This window comes from Mus caroli, unplaced genomic scaffold (assembly GCF_978045245.1).
Source record: "Mus caroli unplaced genomic scaffold, Mus_caroli_1 scaffold_1, whole genome shotgun sequence".
Lineage (NCBI taxonomy): Eukaryota > Metazoa > Chordata > Mammalia > Rodentia > Muridae > Mus > Mus caroli.
The window spans coordinates 56779770-56800261 of NW_028227256.1; the positions used below are offsets into that span (position 1 = coordinate 56779770).

A 20492-nucleotide genomic window follows, 5' to 3' on the forward strand; every position below is an offset into this window, starting at 1 on the left:
CATAGAATTTTGCCATGGGCAATAACTTACACATATGGTTGCATGTGCGTACACATGTATGTTTTGTTTATTTGTTCATTGCTAGGTCCATGGAGCGTGTGGAGTTGCCCAGCTCTATAGAGCCATTACACGCTCCACACACAGAAGGCTCACAATGAGTGTCGAGAGGGTGAATGAACTGAACATTGAGAGGGAACTCTGATTACTAAATGTGTTGTTATGGCCACAGCAGGAACATGTTAATACAGGGAAGTGGATTTAAGGGGAGAAAAAGGCAACCTCCTGCCTCCTTGATTAAAAAAATAATAAAGTAATTAAGACTGGAGCAGATGATGAGAGGAAGGAGTGGTTTGGAGTACAGGAAATAGTAAGTGTGAAGGCTTGGGGTGAGAGTGTCCAGAACTTAGGGAAATGAAAGAATGTCTGGGTGGCTGGAACCTACTGAGGAAGAGTTAGGTAGAGGAGGGCCCGGAGAGATGTGGTAAGCCTCAGTAATTGATAGGCTGTATCTGAAGGGAAACAGAAAGCTGTGCAGTAGAGGAAGGTGCTCTGATGTGAGTGTTCTGTTTGTTTTGTGGTGTTGGGTATGGAACCTGGAGTCTGAATATGTTGGGCAAACATGCTATCTCTGAGCCATCCACCTCCAGCCCCAAGTCTGTGTGTGTGCGTGTGTGTTGTTATGCTCTGTAGATCAAATTAATGATCCTCTGCCTTTGTCTCCCTAGCTTTGGGATTGCAGGTTTATATACAACAAGCAGCTCAAATTCAGGTTTTAAAAGCCACGCTAACAAGCTGGTGTGGTGGCCTTTAATCACAGCACTTGGGGGGCAGAGACAGATGCATGTCTGTGAGTTCGAGGTCAGACTGGTCTATACAATGAGTTCTTAAACAGTCAGAGCTACAAAATAGAGAGACTCTGTCTCAAAACAAAAGGAAGCAGATGAACAATGTGTGTAGGTGGAGGGGATTAACTCTGGTGGGGAGGAGTAAGTTTGGAGAAGTGGGCACTTGGAAGAGTAGGGCATGGCAGAGACTGCCCAGGAAGGGTGGAAGGGAACCTAGGCATGGCTAAAAGGGGTGGAGTTTAGAGAATGTTCTTTTCACGCGAGTTTCAGGACGTCAGATGACAAGGGCGAGTGTTTTACTGGCTTTCCTGTAGGCCAGAGAACCTCTAAGAGTTTTGATTCAGACCAATGGGTGTGATAACTGAGTAAGATGGAAGGGGAGCCATTTAGTGGCAGATGAGTGTCCAGGGAATGATGAATCCTGTGGGGATCAGTTTGGAGATATATACAAGATATATAAGGGATGCCGTGCAGGCAGCTAAATAGGAAACCATGTGGACTTCTAGGCACAGATATTGCTGTGGGGACTGAAAGGCAAGATAGGCTCCTGAGGTACTTTCCCCTATTTCTTTCTTTATAAAGATTTATTTATTTTATGTATGTGTATACACTATAGCTGTCATCAGACACACCAGAAGAGGGCATCAGATCTCATTACAGATGGTTGTGAGCCACCATGTGGTTGCTGGGAATTGAACTCAGGATCTCTGGAAGAGCAGTCAGTGCTCTTAACCACTGAGCCATCTCTCCAGGCCCTGTACTTTCCCTATTTCAAGATCAGAGTGCACAAGCCATCAAAGGGACAAGGAAGTGCCTGAAAGACCTTGATGATCTGAGGTAAACTAACAGTTGGGTTTTAAGTAGAAAACACCAATTAAGCCGGGGCGGTGGTGGTGCATGCCTTTAGTCCCAGCACTTGGAAGGCAGAAGCAGGTGGATTTCTAAGTTCGAGGCCAGCCTGGTCTACAAAGTGAGTTCCAGGACAGCCAGGGCTACGCAGAGAAACCCTGTCTCGAAAAACCTAAAAAAATAAAGAAAGAAAGAAAACACCAATTAGCAACTTAAGCTTTATGAATCCTCCTCCTAAATAGGAAATCAGCATCCCATGTTTCTTGGAGAAAATAACACCTCTACAAATTCTATCTCAAAATGGTATTATTATTATTGTTATTGTTATTATTTATTTTGAGACTGTGTTTCTATGTATGGTCCTGGCTGTCCTAGAACTCACTCTGTAGATCAGGCTGGCCTCCAACTCCCAGAGATCCACCTGCCTCTGCTTCCCAAGCACTGGGACTGACTGTGTGTGCCACCACCGCTCAGACGTGTCATGTATTTATTTTACCCTCTAGTATTTTATGTGCATAGTTTTTGCATTATTGTAACTATAATGCACTTACAATTTTAATTTTGTCTATTTTATTCCCTCCTTTTATTTATTTTTAGATTTTAAAGTTGAAAGTTGATTTTAAAGTTTATGTATATATATATATATGTATATATATATATATATATATATGTATATATATATATAAAAGTTCTGTTCAATCACATTTTAGAAATACTTGTAGAAGGATGGAGATGATTTTATTATAATTAAAGGAACTTGAAAAAAAACTACAGAAAAAATAAGAGTCATAAAAACCCATTTTTGGGCTGGCGAGATGGCTCAGTGAGTAAGAGCACTGACTGCTCTCCTGGAGGTCCTGAGTTCAAATCTCAGCAACCACATGGTGGCTCACAACCACCCATAATGAGATCTGACGCCCTCTTCTGGTGCATCTGAAGAGAGCAACAGTGTACTTATGTATAATAAATAATTCTTTAAAAAAAAAAACACGCTCTTTGGACTTGGGCTTGGGTTCCGGCGACATGGCTAAACGCACCAAGAAGGTCGGCATCATTGGCAAGTACGGGACCCTCTATGGTGCCTCCCTCCGGAAAATGGTGAAGAAAATTGAAATCAGCCAGCACGCCAAGTACACTTGCTCCTTCTGTGGCAAGACCAAGATGAAGAGACGAGCCGTCGGCATCTGGCACTGTGGTTCCTGCATGAAAACAGTGGCAGGTGAGGCCTGGACCTACAACACCACCTCTGCAGTCACAGTGAAGTCTGCCATCAGAAGACTGAAGGAACTGAAAGACCAGTAGAAGCCCTGCTGTCTGAGACTTGCCTAGCCTGCAATACACGGGTTATTTACGTAAAAAAAATAAAATAAATTAAAATAAAAAAACCCCACACATTTTCTTGGGAACAGGAAACATGGTTCAGAGGCTAACAGACCTGGGTTAAATTCCCAGCACCCACATAGCCGCTAGGAAACGTCTATAACTCTACTTCCAGCACACCCCACACCCACTGCTTTCTGGTATCCACGAACACTCGATGCCCTGAAGCACAGGCAAACTACTTAGATATATATATTAAAAATCTTAAAATTTATATCTTCTTTCTTGTAAAGAGTTAAGCAGACCCAGAAGCAAATACGTCTGTCAATAATTTTATCTTCTGAGGTTCGTGTGTTACTATTTTGCTGTGCTGGGATTGTTTCACACCTGGAAGAACCTCGAGTTCAAATACAGACAGACTAATTCAAATATGTTGCTTCTTGCCTAAAATTTCATAAGTCACATTTCAACCTTGGAAAGAATCATTTCCTGAGAGGTGTGGGGCTCAAGCAGAGGGGTGCTTATTTGCCTGATTCTTGACAAACAAGGTCACTCTTCAGAGAGGAGCCAGAGCACAAAGCCTCCTACCTTACCTTGATGTATGGTTTGCCTTGATTCTTCAATGGACCAGGATGACAGCAAAGGATGCTTTTATTCATTTCCATTCACTTAAAAACAGAACCACGCCAGGCGGTGGTGGCACACGCCTTTAATCCCAGCACTTGAGGCAGGCGGATTTCTGAGTTTGAGGCCAGCCTGGTCTACAAAGTGAGTTCCAGGACAGCCAGGGCTACACAGAGAAACCCTGTCTCCAAAAACCAAACCAAACCAAACCAAACCAAACAAAACAACAACAACAAACAAAAAACCCAAAATAACTAAAACAAACCAAAAAAAAAAAAACAAAAAAAAAAAACAACCCAGAACCACTCCAAGGCACCCAACACTACAATTTGAACTATTTATGTTTTGATTGCTAAGATTTTCTGATGATTTCATGGTTTTTAATTTACAAGTAACTACAATAGCCTTTAGTATGAAGACAGCTTCAATGACTAATAACGGTTCTCATTGAAAGTTCAGCTCTAGGTCTATGAATTAAGCAGGCAGGTTAAATGAGATAAAAGGGTTGTTTTGTTTTGTTTTGTTTTTCATACCCATTGGATCTGTGATCCTGTGAGAAACACAGCTATAGGAAAATGTGAAAAAAGGAGACATCAGTCAGTTTTGAGTTTCAACTGGCCACGGTGGCATAAATCTTAATCTTAATCTTTCTTTCTTTCTTTCTTTCTTTCTTTCTTTCTTTCTTTCTTTCTTTCTTTCTTTCTTTCTTTCTTTCTTCCTTCCTTCCTTCCTTCCTTCCTTCCTTCCTTCCTTCCTTTCTTTCTTTCTTTCTTTCTTTCTTTCTTTCTTTCTTTCTTTCTTAATTTTTATTTTATGTTGAGTACACTGTAGCTGTCTTCAGACACACCAGAAGGCATCAGACACCCTTAGAGATGGTCGTGAGCCACCATGTGGTTGCTGGGAATTGAACTCAGGACCTCTGGAAGAGCAGTCAGTGATCTTAACCGCTCAGCCATCGCTCCAGCCCTATAAATCTTAATTTTCAAGTGGTGGAGAAAAGAGGGATCAGGAATCCAAGGTTGTCCTCAGCTACATTGTGAGTTTCAGGCTAGCCTGAGCTATATGGGACTCTACCTGTTTAAAAAAAAAAAAAAGGAACTAAGGAACTAGCTTCAGCAGACCATGTTTTAACTATGCAAACCATTTTAACTTTTGATCTTATACAGCTTATCTGATGAAAACAGTTTTTTAGCTTAAAAAAAGGAGACCTGCTCTTCCTGTCTCAGGCGCTGCGGGTGTGGTGGGTTACCGTGCAGACATGGCCAAGTCCAAGAACCACACCACACACAACCAGTCCTGTAAATGGCACAGAAATGGCATCAAGAAACCCCAGTCGCAAAGATACGAATCTCTTAAGGGGGTTGACCCCAAGTTCCTGAGGAACATGCGCTTTGCCAAGAAGCACAAGAAAGGCCTGAAGAAGATGCAGGCCAATAATGCAAAGGCAGTGAGTGCGCACGCAGAGGCCATCAAGGCCCTGGTGAAGCCTCAGGCCATCAAGCCCAAGATGCCAAAACGCCCCAAACTCAAGCGGCTGGCTTTCATTTGCTCAGTCTAAGCTTGGGAAGCGGATTCGAAACTACATGGCCAAGGGTCAGAGGCTCTGCCAACCGAAGCCTAAGGTCCAAACCAAGGCAGGAGCCAAAGCTCCAGCTAAGGCCCAGGCTTCAGCTCCAGCCCAGGCTCCCAAAGGTGCTCAGGCCCCCAAAGGTGCCCAGGCCCCTGTGAAGGCCCCATAGAAAAGGATCCTGCCAGTGTGAAGACAGATGGACTGCTGTGACACACCTCTCCACACACTATTTGCAGGTGTCCTATGCTGTTCTTACAAATAAACTCAGGCAAGATCTGTTAAAAAAAAAAAAAAAAAAAAGAGGCCTTTAGGTCAGTAACAAACAAAACAAATTATCAGAGATCCTAGGATACCAGAATATATTCCAAAAGGAAGCCATTGGCCATTTACACTTGAGTAAGACAGAAAGACTTAGTAACAGAATGTCTTTCCTTTCCTGAGGTTTTGTCTGTTGGGATGCACACATATATGTACAATGATGAATGAATGAATGAATGGATAGAGACTGCTAGAAAAGGAGTTCTGAGAGCTTCCTGCACAGCATCTTCTCATCAAAACCATGGTTAATATTTAGAACTGTCTGTAGCAGATGGTATTGCTTAGCTATACCTTACAAATAAGAAACGTGTTTAAGGACATACCTGAGATTACAGGCTATGTGGGGGATTTGATTCTCTCCAGGACCCTAGGAACCTACCTAACAGCTTTCTACAGGAACCCAATAGGACTTGAGGCCTAGAACCTGTCACCAGAACCACTACTCCTTGGTTAAGGGATCTTTTTAGAATGTATAGCTATCAAAGCCACAAAGGGATTAAGGATGTCACGTGCAGTCTGCATGTCGACTTTTTAATTGAAGAGGAACCCGCGTATTACTTTAGAATTTCTTGCCTTTCAGAGAGTTCTTATGAAAACCGTGGAGACTTATTTTCTCCACCAGACTAAACTATGAATGGTGGGCCAATAATGGCTCAGTCTGATGCATGAGTCTGATTCCCTGCACAGACATGTTAGAAAAGATCAGGTTGTCCTTTGACCTCTACATGCATGCACATGCTTATTCACAAACCAGATACATAAACGTAATAAATAAATACATAAATAAATAAATAAATAAGATATGGGTGGTGCACCCAGTTCTGTCTCAAATAGAGAGGAGCAAGTGGAGGCCACAGCACTTTATAAACTTGCATCTTTCTAAGGTATAAGGGAAATGTAAAGCAACTGATCAAATAAATTCTTGATTACTTGAGATCTATATGGGGGGGGCTAGTAGCAACACTATTCAATAATTGAACTTCACAGATACCATCTAAAGTTGCATTCTAACCTGCAAATATAATCATCCTGATATTTGAATCTTTGTAGCACCAAAAAGAAAAAAGGAAAGAAAAGAAAGATACAAAATACCCTAGAATTAAAGTTCTTTTATTTTTGAGCCCTGCTCATAGGTAGATGGAATTAGGGCAGAACAAAAAGATTGGGGGGGGCGGTGAGGGGAGTCTCCAAAGAGATGTGCGTACGTGTTAACTTACAGACACCACTGCTGTAAGGAAATGAGTTTCAGAGGGAAAGAGTCGGTTCAGACCATCTCCGGGCACACCGTGGTCCCGTACAGTCCGTCCCTTTGGCCAAATTCCAGGAGTCCCAGGGGCTCCCTCCAGCGGGAAACAGGGACGCGCGTGGCCGGGCGCGCGCCTACACGTACACGCACGTGTACACACACACACACACACGCACGCACACACACACGTCCGCACACGCACGGCCCCCACCCCACCCCCCGCCCGCATCCCTCTACACAAGCCACAAGCGTTCCCCCTGCACTCCCCCTCCTGCCACGGCCGGTTTCCTCCGCCGCCCGACCCCTCGGGGGCGGGCCTCTTTCTCTTTAAAGAGCACAAGCAGCCTCTGGAGCCGAGCTGCGCGCAGCCAATCAGCGAGGCCGAGTGGCTCGAGCGCGCTGACGCTACACCAATGAGCGGCGGCAGGGGGCGGGGACAACGGAGGAGACACTATTGTTGATGAGGAGCCGCGGCGGCGGCTGCATCACCTCGTCGCTGCCCGTCGCTGCCCGCGCGCCCCCTGGTCCCGAAGTCAGGCTTCGTCACCCGCTGGCTCAGGCCTTCCCTCGGGCCCCGAGCAGCCGGTCCCCGCCACCCAGCACCCCCGGCCGCCGTCTCTGGGGCGGGGGGACCATGTCCCAGCGGGTGAGGCGCAATGGGTCTCCCACGCCCGCCGGCGCCCTCGCGGGTGGCGCGGTCGGCCCGCCCGGGGCCCCCGGGAGCCGCCTGCAGCCCATGAGGGCGACGGTGCCGTTCCAGCTGAAGCAGCAGCAGCAACATGGCAGCCCCACGCGGGGCGGCGGCGGCGGCGGCAACAACGGAGGCAGCGGAGGCGCCTCAGGCCCCTCGGGCGGCGGCGGCAGTGGCGGCCCGCGCACCGCCTCACGCAGCACCAGCCCCACGCGCGGCGGTGGCGGCGGCGGCAGCGCGGCGGCGCGCACCAGCCCCACGGTGGCCACGCAGACCGGAGCGTCCGTGACGTCCACGCGCGGTACCAGCCCCACGCGCGGCACGGCGCCTGGGGCCCGAAGCAGTCCTCCGCGCCCGCAGCCGCCGCCGCCCCTGCTGGGCACCGTGTCGTCGCCCAGCTCGTCGCCCACCCACCTGTGGCCGAGCGAGGTGAGTGCGGCCCCACCCTCCGCCCGCGTCCGCCACCGGAGGAGGTCCCCAGAGCAGGGCCGGCCCTCGGCGGAGAAGAGGAGCCCCAGCGCCCCCGTGTGCAAAGCAGGTACGTTTTGGGCAGGGGTCCTGTGCCGCCGAGTGGGGACTGCAGCGCTCCGGTGGGGCGGGGCGGGGCGGGGCGGGGCGTGCGGTCCGCCACCCCTGCGTCGTGCCCGTGCGGGTCTCCGCCGTGGAGGTGCGGCCGCTAACCTTGGGCCTGGGCTCAATTTGTGGAAATCATAAACCCTGGGGTTTGGCCTTGCGTCGCTACTGCTGGGGCTGGTCCTGTCACTTTTGGTGACGCGGTTAATGCTTGCAAATAGCACTTGTGTGCTGCTTAGTGTTTCTGTTCCACAAAACAGTTTCGGATCTGGAGGACTGAATGCATCCGCAAAGGCGGATTTGGATCATTGAAGAGTTGTGAAGCTGGGAGCAGTTTTTGTATTTCGTAAGACTTAATGAGTAGCAAGAAGGGAGAAGTTAAGCAAGATTGCTTTGGGGTGTGTGCATAGGTCTATGTATGTATTTACACATATACGTAAATGGTAGATAGCTAGCCTGAGGGTCTGAGTGTATTTCTGAGATACTGGTTTTATTTCTCTTAGACTTATTCTTTGTTTCCCCCCTCCCCCCTCCCTGAAACACTCTCACTACCGCTGGCTGACCTGGAACTTGCAGTGTAGACCAGGCTGGCCTTGATCTGCCTGCTTCTGCCTTCCTAGTGCAGGGATTAAAGGCCTGCCCATTTTGTTTTGTTTTGTTTTTTTATTTTTATTTTTTATTTTTTGTTTGCGTTTTGAAACAGGCTCCCTGTAGCCTCATCTGGTCTGTAACTCACCATGTAGATAGGTTAGCCTCACCAACTGCCTCTACCTTCTGAGTGCTGGAGTCAAAAGCATGCTACTTTGCCAGGCTACAAAATGCTTTTAAAAGATGTTGCTAAGAGGATTCCCTCCCTTCAATAATGGGCAAGTGGTTTTCATACAAGACCTCATTTTAGCTTTCATATTTTCCTTTAGATGGGTTAAGAACAAGTGGTGACAGGTGAGCTTTGACTCTGCTTGTATGCCACAAAGAACAAGTCTTCAAATTAGATCAAGGGAGCAGCTTCTAATGTATAAGAGAACGTCTGAGAAATACATTGCACACCAAAATTGCATGCATGCTGAACAAGATTTCTGCAGTTTGCCATTGAGTTTCTGGAGCTAGGATAGTGCATCTGGTGTCTGGTAGATGAGCTGCTTAAGTGGGCAGTAGACAAGGAAGGAGACAGGGCCCCTCAATCTGATAACAGAATGTTTTAAAAAGTTGATTTGCAACACACCCTGAGGAGAACTTGATTAGGGTAAACAGTCAAATGTGAAGGAGGCTTTATTTCCGGGGACATTGGGCTCCTTGTGTGCTCATTCATATTTTCCAAAGGCACCCCCTCCCCCACTCTCCACCCTCCAAAACCAGAAAAAAATGGAGTAGTTACTCCTAAACTAGGTGTGAGGGATACTGCTTGTTGTTAGGTCTCTCAGTCTTACTCGAGTGTAAATGTCTGATGGCTTTTTTTTCTTTTTTCAAGACAGGGTTTCTCTGTATAGCCCTGCTGGCTGTCCTGGAACTCACTTTGTAGACCAGGCTGGCCTCGAACTCAGAAATCCACCTGCCTCTGCCTCCCAAGTACTGGGATTAAAGGGCCACCACCGGCCGGTGTCTGATGTCTTCTTTTTGGAATATATTCTTTTTGGAATATATTCTTGTTTTACGCTAGTTAGGTCCATACAAAGTGGGGGAAGCGTTTTCAGTAGCATAGACTGCTATGATTAAATCATTCCATGTTTTATATGGCCAAATCTAGAAAGAGACATTGTAATTACTGGGCCCCTTTTTGATTAAAGGGAGATGACCAGTTTGCAGGCTTGATGAAATGTGAAAGTTCTTACTTGGAAACAAAGGTGCTTCTTGATGCAGTTCTGGAACCCTCATGTGACTCAGATGCCTAGGTTCATCTTCAGTCTCTAGCTTCTTCTAGATGTCTCATGGGGTGAACAGAGTCCAGCCTTCACCAGGGCTTCATTATTACAGAGTCCCTCTGTGGGAGATCTCAGGATCTCTAGGTGGTTGACTATTTCTCTGGGCTTTGAACTAATTACTGAGTGATCCAAAATATCTTTCTCTTGATTCTGATAAAGTCACCACACACTTGTCCATGGCAGCTATTTAAATGTCTAACTTCAGTGCCTGCCAGGGGCCTGTCTGTGACGTAAGCTGTGCTTTCAGAAAGTAACTCAGCAGCAGGGTTAATTGTGGAGTTGACTTTGTGCTTTCTCTTCTTTCCGTTGCCTTACTTAGATGAGAAGTGGAGAGGCAGCATAAGAGCAGTTAGAATAGGCTCTGGGTAGTTACTGGGCTCAATGCCCAGATGCAGTTACTTGTGAGTCATGTGGTATGAATAGAGTCCGTGGTTATATGGGATTCTTTATTTTTACATTGTGTAGTATGCACATTTGTTGGTACTTACATGCTAGGGTCACATATGAGATGTCACTAGATGGCAATCTGCTGGAGTCTGTCCTCCTTTTCAGTCTTTGGGTCCAGAGGACTGAACTTAGGTCATTAGGAGTGGTGACAGACACCTTTACCTGCTGAGCTGTCTCACCAGTTTTAGGTTTATTTAAAAAGTTTTTTTTTTTAATTTATTTTTTTTTTTTTTTTTTTTTTTTTTTTTTTGTGGTTTTTTGAGACAGGGTTTCTCTGTGTAGCTCTGGCTGTCCTGGAACTCACTTTGTAGACCAAGCTGGCCTCGAACTCAGAAATCCGCCTGCCTCTGCCTCCCGAGTGCTGGGATTAAAGGCGTGCGCCACCACGCCCGGCTTTAATTTATTTTTTTATTAGGTATTTTCCTCGTTTACATTTTCAATGCTATCCCAAAAGTCCCCCATACCCACCCCCCCAATCCCCTACCCACCCACTCCCCCTTTTTGGCCCTGGGGTTCCCCTGTACTGGGGCATATAAAGTTTGCAAGACCAATGGGCCTCTCTTTGCAGTGATGGCCGACTAGGCCATCTTTTGATACATATGCAGCTAGAGACAAGAGCTCCGGGGTACTGGTTAGTTCATATTGTTGTTCCGCCTATAGGGTTGCAGTTCCCTTTAGCTCCTTGGGTAATTTCTCTAGCTCCTCCATTGGGGGCCATGTGATCCATCCAATAGCTGACTGTGATCATCCACTTCTGTGTTTGCTAGGCCCCAACATAGTCTCACAAGAGACAGCTATATCTGGGTCCTTTCAGCAAAATCTTGCTAGTGTATGCAATGGTGTCAGCGTTTGGAAGCTGATTATGGGATGGATCCCTGCATATGGCAATCACTAGATGGTCCATCCTTTCGTCACAGCTCCAAATTTTGTCTCTGTAACTCCTTCCATGGGTGTTTTGTTCCCATTTCTAAGAAGGGGCAAAGTGTCCACACTTTGGTCTTCGTTCTTCTTGAATTTCATGCGTTTAGCAAATTGTATCTTATATCTTGGGTATCCTAAGTTTCTGGGCTAATATCCACTTATCAGTGGATATTGTGCGAGTTCCTTTGTGATTGGGTTACCTCACTCAAGATGATGCCCTCCAGGTCCATCCATTTGCCTAGGAATTTCATAAATTCATTTTTTTTTAATAGCTGAGTAGTACTCCATTGTGTAAATGTACCACATTTTCTGTATCCATTCCTCTGTTGAGGGGCATCTGGGTTCTTTCCAGCTTCTGGCTATTATAAATAAGGCTGCTATGAACATAGTGGAGCATGTGTCCTTCTTACTGGTTGGGACATCTTCTGGATATATGCCCAGGAGAGGTATTGCAGGATCCTCCGGTAGTACTATGTCCATTTTTCTGAGGAACCGCCAGACTGATTTCCAGAGTGTTTGTACAAGCTTGCAATCCCACCAACAATGGAGGAGTGTTCCTCTTTCTCCACATCCTCGCCAGCATCTGCTGTCACCTGAATTTTTGATCTTAGCCATTCTGACTGGTGTGAGGTGGAATCTCAGGGTTGTTTTGATTTGCATTTCCCTGATGATTAAGGATGTTGAACATTTTTTCAGGTGCTTCTCTGCCATTCGGTATTCCTCAGGTGAGAATTCTTTGTTCAGTTGTGAGCCCCATTTTTTAATGGGGTTATTTGATTTTCTATTCCTCCCTCCCTCCCTTTTTCCGTGTGCGTGCATGCGCGCCCGAATCTGTATGGGTGCCAGGGTTCATGCCTGGAGGTCGGGACAGCCCTTCAGAGCTGATGCTCTCTGTCCACTGCGAGGGTCCCAGGAATCAAACTCACATTGGTGGCAGTCATTTTTACCTGCTGAGCCATCTTTGGCCCCTTTTATTTTATTTTTTAAAGAATTATTTGTTTTATGTAGATGAATACACTGTAGCCATCTTCAGACACACCAGAAGAGGGAATCAGACCCCATTACAGATGGTTGTGAGCCACCATGTGGTTGCTGGGAATTGAACTCAGGACCTCTGGAAGTCAGTGCTCTTAATTACTGAGCCATCTCTCCAGCCCCCCTTCCTTTTATTTTTAATTAACTCATAATTTATCTTTATGAGACATAGTTTGTTTCTTATACATTAATACATCATAAAATGTTTGCCTACTTGATTTATCATTTCATACTAAGAATTGTGATATATTTAAGATTTATTTTATTTTACTTTTTTTTTAAGATTTATTTTTAAGTACACGTGTGCACACACATACACGTGTGTCATGGCACTGCAGAGCTCAAAAGACAGTTTTCAAGAATAGGGTCTTTGCTTTCACTGTGCTAATTCTAGGGATTGAACTCAAGGTCATCAGGTTTGGCAGCAAGCAGCTCTTTCTTCCCTCTGAGCCATCTTGCTGGACTTAAATTTATTTATTTTTTTTCAGTTGTCTGATGTGTAATTTAACAGATTCTTGTATAGTTGAGGGGTTAAAGCTACTGATTTGCTGAAAATCTCCATAACGTTTGATTCCTCCTAAAATTAACTACTAAAAAAATAGCCTGAAGTTATTAAAAGTCTTACTAGAAATCGAAACATTCAGCTTGACATATCCTTTGTTCATTACATATTTTATATATGGTGAAAAAAATTTATGAGAACTTAGAGATGACTTTTTACTGCCATCAGTAGTGTACCATTCACTCTGGTGGAGGTGATCACGTCATTGTGGTCTGGAAACTTAACCTCACTGCCACAGCAACAGAAGGTGGCTGCTTTGCTGTATTACAGCAGTGCAGTTATGCTACAGTTAATTGTGTAGTTATGGTTTAATACTGCATCCTCACTGTTATTTACACTTCTCTTGAGAATAGAGCCAGGCATGGCGTTGCATGTGTAGGGTTTGACAAATGTTGACTTTTTATAATAGGTTTATGTGTGTTTTATAATAGTGATAAAACAGACTATTATCACTTGCAGGCAGTAGTGAAACAGGATACACATATTTTATGCATCCATGATAGAAGCTAACATATAAACTATTGTGATATTTCTAGGCTATGTGGTAGTTCTGTGAGCTTTTTCAATTTGTTGCAGTCTCCACCAAAATCCTTGTGTAAATGGACCTGCGCAGTTCAGACCTGGGTTTAATGTCAACTAAAGCTACATAATTAGTAGCTATTGCCACCTGCATACCTTATCCTATGAATCCCTGCCATCTGGCTGTTCCTTACTTGTGTCCTTTATAATAAGTTGATAATATGTGTAAATAAGTTATTTTTTTGAGTTCTGTGATCCATTCTACAATATTACAAACCTTAGAAGTGCTCATGGGAACCTGTGATCTGTAGCTGGTTGGTCAGAAGTGCAGGTGGTGCAGGACTTGGAACTAGCATCTGAAGAGCAGGCAGTCTCCTGAGGTCAAGCCCTTGCCATTTGAATGTGACATGCTCCTGATAAGGTAGAGCTCCAGCTGTTAGCTGTGGTGCTATTATCTGTAAGGTTTTTGAAACTTTAGGAGGAGGGGTCTAGATGGAGGAAGGAGGTTGCCTTGAGTGAATCCTTTGTTACATCTTACCCTGACCCCTTCCCACATTTCATTTCCTCTACTTGCTGGCTGCCATGATAGGAAATTGTATGCTCTGTCATGTCCTCCTTGCCATAATGGATTGACATCTCTGAAACTAGGACCTAGAACAAATCTTTCCTTAGGTTGTTCTGTCAGGTATTTTTGCTATAGGGATAGGAAAAGATGCTGCTAACTCAGGGTAGTTAGAATTAGATTGTTAAATTTCGATCTGGTAAACAGAGAATTGCCTGGTTCTTGAAAACACCCCAGGGTACTTGTTAAAAAAATTCTGCTTCCAGGTCTAATTTTAGGCTTTGAAAGTCCCTTCTAGGAGCTGGTGAGGTGGCTCAGTGGGTAAGAGCACCCGACTGCTCTTCCAAAGGTCCAGAGTTCAAATCCCAGCAACCACATGGTGGCTAACAACCATCCGTAACGAGATTTGGCGCCCTCTTCTGGAGTGTCTGAAGACAGCTACAGTGTACTTACATATAATAAATAAAAAAAAAAAAAAAAAAAAAAGGGCTGGTGAGATGGCTCAGTGGGTAAGAGCACCCGACTGCTCTTCCGAAGGTCCAGAGTTCAAATCCCAGCAACCACATGGTGGCTCACAACCATCCGTAACGAGATCTGGCGCCCTCTTCTGGAGTGTCGGAAGACAGCTACAGTGTACTTACATATAATAAATAAATAAAAATCTTTAAAAAAAAAAAAAGAAAGTCCCTTCTAGTGTTGTTACTATACTCTAAACAGTAGTTCCTTACTTGTATAGAAGCCTTCAAAGCATGGTTTGGAAACTTGATAGGAAAAAAAAAAATCAATTTAGTACACGTGATTTTTGTGAAGTGGCTAATAGGTTGATAGATTCTTGTATTCTTTTCATTGTATGTCTTATGTAAATTTGACTGTTAATTGGGGTGGGAAATTTCCAAGAAAAGTAGTAAGAGATGTATTTCCTTTAAAAGTACAATTTAAAATTATATGTGTGCGTACAAGAATCACATGAGGTAGTAGTATGTCTGTGGAGGCCAGGAGAAGATGTTGGATCCCCCTGGAGTTGGAGCCACATGTGGTCATGGGTAGTCTGGTGTGGGTGCTGGGAATACTTCTGGAACAGTGATATTCACTTCACCCTGAGCCATCTTTCCAGCCCTAAGAGACACACACACACACTTCTTTGAAGCAGTAGGCAGACTCAGAAAATAGGACACCAAAACTCCATATTTTCATGTCTGTTTCTTAGTACCTTCTGAAGTAGAACTCAGAAAATTCAGTGTTTCTCTAACATTGAAGAACAGTTGCTGATTTCACACTTCCTTTTTTTTTTTAAGATTTATTTATTTATTATATATAAGTACACTGTAGCTATCTTCAAACACACTAGAAGAGGGCATCAGATCTCACTACAGATGGTTGTGAGCCACCATTCAAAGGCTAGGATTTGAACTGAGGACCTTTGGAAGAGCAGTCAGTGCTCTTAACTGCTGCGCCATCTCTCCTGATTTCACACTTTCAAGGGAATCTTTTTGGCTTGTGATATATTTTTTTACAATTGAGGATGAAGTATTGTAAAACATAATAGTTCTACATTTTGGCTCATATAATTTTCACTTAAGTTCAGTTCTGCATATTTGCAATCAAACTTTTTAAGTTTGTATTGTATTGTTTGTTTGTATTGCATAGTTACTATGCAATACAAAGATGTAAAAACAAAACAAAACTAAAACCCTTTACAAACAACAGTTTAAAAAAAATACAGTGCTCCAGAGATTCAAATTAACCAGCAAGACAGGAGCATGAAAGAAGCATGTACTATGATTGCTCTTTAAGAGTGACTAATTCCACAGGTCAGGCATAGACCTTCTCTCAGAACGCTCTGTGTGACTTTGGTTGGAAAGGGAGGAACCAGACATGTCAGTTGTCTTACAGCAGTGACAGACAATACATGCCATGTTTATTGTGTATTGTTTAAAATACACAACCTAGGGGAATATCGGACTAGGAAAAGAGTAGAAGGGCACCCTTCAGAATGGCCCTGTGCAGAGAGAGTAGTGTGAACTATGTCAGTGTGAATTAAAATGAATCAGAATATGTTCCCTAGTTAAAATCATTTGTTCTGGAGCCAGTCTGCTGTGGTTCACATTCTGCCATTGACATTCACTGACTAGCTCTTTAACTTAGGCAGATTCACTACCTGCAAAAAGGAGTACTTCATAATACTTAATTGTAGAGGATTGTCACAAGGATATACAGTCCTTGTATCTGGGTATAGATACCCTTAGTCCCAGCAATCATGAGGTAGAGGATTGCAGAACTCTGTGAGTTCAGGTTAGGCTGGTCTACAAAGGGCATTCCAAGGCTACTTAGACCCATCTCTAAAAAACAAGCTAAATTTTTTTCTTGTAAACTGACTACAGGGTATAGGTGTTTTTCAGTGTTAGGTATTTCTGGATTATCTTTGCCATCTTCCTGAGGCAAGTTTAATTTTTTTTTTAAAGATTTATTTATTGTTATAACTAGTTACACTGTAGCTGTCTTCAGATGCACCAGAAGAGGGTGTCAGATCTCATTCTGGTGGTTGTGAACTACCATGTGGTTGCTGGGATTTGAACTCAGGACGTTCGGAAGAGCAGTCAGTGCTTTTACCTGCTGAGCCTTCTCACTAGCCCCCTGAGGCAAGTTTAATTTACTATTTGTTGTATTTATGCTCTTAGACTAAGGTATGGGGTATTTTGTAGGTTTAGGATGAATGAAGTAGAAATTGAGATAGAAGAATCTAGAAGGTAGGAATTGCAAAGGGATTGAGCACCTGAGTTGAGATGTGGTGGGCATGGCACTCGTCAGTCTGTTGATTGGGTGTAGGGATTGAGAAACGGAGTTGAGGATGGTAGTTAGATTAGTTCTACTAAATGCTGGACAGTGGAGAAGCAAATTTGGAGTAGAATAGCAAGCTCAACTCAACTCCCAGACATATTTTGTGCCCTCAGGAAAGCTATGTAATTTTCTAATATTGTGGCTAATAATACTTTTAGAACTCATGGATGAAGTTTGAAAATGAGGTAAGAAATTGGGACTTGCTCATATTCCTTCAGAATGCACCCATTAAACACTTTGTGCTAGGTGTTTGCAGATCGACACAGCTGAAAGGTCTGAGCACTGGAACGGATAAGATGATGGAGAAGATGATAGGAATAGAAGTCTGGGAGAAAGCAAGCATGTTAGGTTCTTTGGTTTTGTTTCTTGAGAAAGGATTTCACTAGGTAGCCTGGCTTGCCCTTCGATCATCCTCGGCTTCCTGAGTGCTGGAGAATTGCAGCTGTGCATGCTCCTGTCCGGCTTGAGGACAAGCACTTTAAAGACAGAACAGCCAGAGAGGAATTCTCAGAATTCTCAGAGGTTGAGAAGGTTACTATTGCGGAAAGTAAAAAGAGGCCTGTGTGTAAGGGAGACAGTGTTAAAGATGTTTTAGATGCTGTGGAGAGAACAGTGAGCCTGAGTTGGCAGAAGAAGCATATAGGTCAGTTGATGTCTGAGAGTAATTTGACTATCAGATCAAGGTAGTGAGTAAGGGAAGAGAGTATTGTTAGTTTTCTTGTCATTGTATCAAAATACTACAGCATCTTAAGAAAGGAAGTGTTTGTTTGTTTGTTTGTTTCTGGTGGTTTGTGCTCTCTTGTTTTTGTTCACAGTTTGAGGGTGTGATCCCTTGTGGTGGGGAAATGTTATGGTCTCAGGAGTATGAGGAAGGTGGTCACATTGAGTGTATCAGGAAATACAAAGATAGAAAGAAGGAAACACAGAAAGACAGAGACCCAGACAGTGACTGACAGGCAACCCCTTTATCCCTTTTATTCTGTTCAGGATCCCAACCTGTGGAGTGATGCTGCTCTTATATTTAGATAGGGTCACTCTAACTCAGTTAACTGGGTCTAGAAACTCCTCGTAGACATGCCCAGAGGTTTATTTTCTGGGTGATTCTGAGCCAAGTTGACAGTACAGTCACAGGTCCATCCCTCAGCTTTCTGTCCAAATACCAATTTTCAGCCATAATCCTCCCACATGTTGTTCCATAGGTTCATGGCCATGTCATAATGTAAAATGCATTTGGTTGGACTTCCAGAGTGCCTATATTCTTCCGAAAGATGGAACTGTTTGTTCAAAAGTATTAAGTGCAAAGCCTCTTCAGACACCTGGGAGTCTCTTAACTGAGCCCCTTATAGCATCAAAAAATAAGTTAAATTCTTAAGTATATAATGATAGAAGGTAATCATTCTTGTTCCAAAATGGAGGTATGATGACGTAGCAAGGAAGAATTGAACCAAAGCAATACCAAACACAAACATCACAAAACTTGAAGCAGGGCAAACAGAGTTGTGCAGCTCCCATGTCTGGTCTCTGGGGCACTTTTAGCTCTGCCATTTGTAGCATACAGAACCTTTCTTGGGCTGGCTCCATTGTACCTAAGCTACTTTTCTCGATGGACATCCGGTGGTCCCAGGATTTTCACATTTGTAGGTCTCAAGACCATTATAACTTAGGTTTACTGTCAGAACCTAACCTCCTTTCAGGGTCTTCAGCCTTGCTGCACATTGTCTGGCCTTAGTGATTCTCTGGGACTTTAAAGCAAGATTCCATTATCCCCACACTCTTAACCCTATAATGTCTGCAGAGCCAGTGTGATCATGGTGCTGTGAGCTGTGCTTGACCCACATTGCATTAGCTTTTGTCTGTCTTTCAGGCTGACTTTGGAAAAGACTTCACTAGGAAGGGGACCAGAGTCAGGATTATCATGAACCACCCCTGTCTTTGTGTCGTTTTTCCTGTATTAGTCGCTTGCTGCTGAGACAAGATACCTAACAAAACCAATTTATGGGTGGATTTGTTTTGTCTCACAGTTTGAGGATACTCGGTCTATTATTGTTGAGAAATGATGGAGGCAGGAATGTGAGGTGAATGGTCACATGGGGCCTGCTTTAAAGAAAGAGAAACAGATAGGTGCTGGTGTTATTTGCTTTTTATTTTTATTCAGTCCAAGACTGCAACCCATGGAATGGTGTGGCTGACAGGGTGTTTTCCCACCCCAGTTGACCCAATCTAGACTGCCTCATAGACAGGAGCCTCATGCAGTGGCTTGTCTCCTAGGTGATTTTAGATTCTGTTAGGTTAACAGTGAGTATTAACCATTATACATTGTTCTGATGTCAGTGAAAGGAAGCAAGCTGAACAAAGCATTGTGCTAAGGTCCATTTATTATACGATGAAGAAAATTTCAGCATGGTGTTTGGTTTACTAAATGTATTCACAGGAAATAGTGCAGGTCATAGAAAGTGGACATAGTACATAGAGTCTGGAAGTCTCAAACCATTAACAAATCTTATTTACTGAGGAGGGGAAATGGGTGTGGTTCAAGATGACAGAGCAATAGAAGGGAAGGAAGTTGAGAAAGGCAGCAACTTTCTGTCTTTAAAATAGTTTAAAATACTTGGAGAAAAAATAGCATGTTTGTCTTTTTTGTTTTTTTAAGATGGGATTTCTTTGTGTAGTCCTGGCTGTTCTGGAACTCATTCTGCAGACCAGGCTGGCCTCAAGATCCACCTGCTTCTGCTTCCTGAGTGCTGGGATTAAAGGTGTGCACCACCACTGCTTGGCAGCATGCTAGTCTTAATTCTACATTTAAAATTTAATCTTTTAAATCAGAGTACCTGCAAGTAATTGAAATTACAAATAGCACTATACTTGTAATCAAATAACACTTCTATTTGTTTTCACTTCTGCAGCCCTAGAAAAGATAATTTTTTAATGTTTAATGTTCATAATGTGTAAATAATGTGTTTTGAGCAAATCTACCTCCCATTTCCTCTTTTGGGGGCTTCCTTTTGGCGCTTATTTATTGGTGCCTTTAGAAGATCTTTCCCTCAGTTTTATGCATTGTAATGACTTAATCCTACAGAAAATGCAGACTTACCAGTGGTTAGTATTAATGTTTAAATTCTGAATATGCAGGTAGTTTGTATCAAAATCTTGTGGTGTGTTATAGTCGCATTTCCTTCCTTTGAGAATTTTTTATGCTCCTTGAGTTGAAGATTGCTTTGTTTGTTGTCTTTATTTTATGTGTACTTAACATGAATTTATTCTGAAACCTTTGAAAGTAAAAACTTTCAAATATTTTAAAATATATCAGGTTTCCACCCATCTTAGTCACTGTTCTCTTGCTGCAAAGTGACATCATGACCAAGACAACTCATATAAAAGAAAGCATTTAATTGTGGGGCTTTGCTTACAGTTTCAGAGCCTTAGACCGTTAGCATCTTGGCAGAAGCATGGCAGCAGTCAGGCATGGTTCTGGAAAAGTAGCTGAGAGTTACATCCTGATCGGGGAGGGGGGAAAGGGGGGCAGGAGAGGGAGGGAGGGCAGGAGGGAGACCGACAGACAGAGAGACAGACAGACAAAGAGATGACACTGGACCTGGCATGGACTTTTGAAGCCTCAAAGTCCACCTTCAATGACACTCCTCCTCCAACAAAGC

General features: G+C 43.7%; 1 protein-coding gene and 2 pseudogenes across 1 annotated transcript in view; all 3 read left to right on the forward strand.

Moving 5' to 3' along the window:
* The first annotated feature begins 2705 nt into the window (after window positions 1-2705).
* LOC110302918 (large ribosomal subunit protein eL43 pseudogene) lies at window positions 2706-3029 on the forward strand (annotated as a pseudogene).
* Window positions 3030-4887: 1858 nt separating this feature from the next.
* On the forward strand, window positions 4888-5377 carry LOC147006047 (large ribosomal subunit protein eL29 pseudogene; annotated as a pseudogene).
* Window positions 5378-7234: 1857 nt separating this feature from the next.
* The window catches only part of Fam117b (family with sequence similarity 117 member B), a 72066-nt gene continuing 58808 nt past the window's right edge, over window positions 7235-20492 (forward strand). Inside the window, exon 1 of the mRNA XM_021160544.3 lies at window positions 7235-8001. Coding sequence (XP_021016203.1) covers window positions 7407-8001 — 595 coding nt within the window. The 5' untranslated portion in view covers window positions 7235-7406. The remainder of the gene's footprint in view (window positions 8002-20492) is intronic.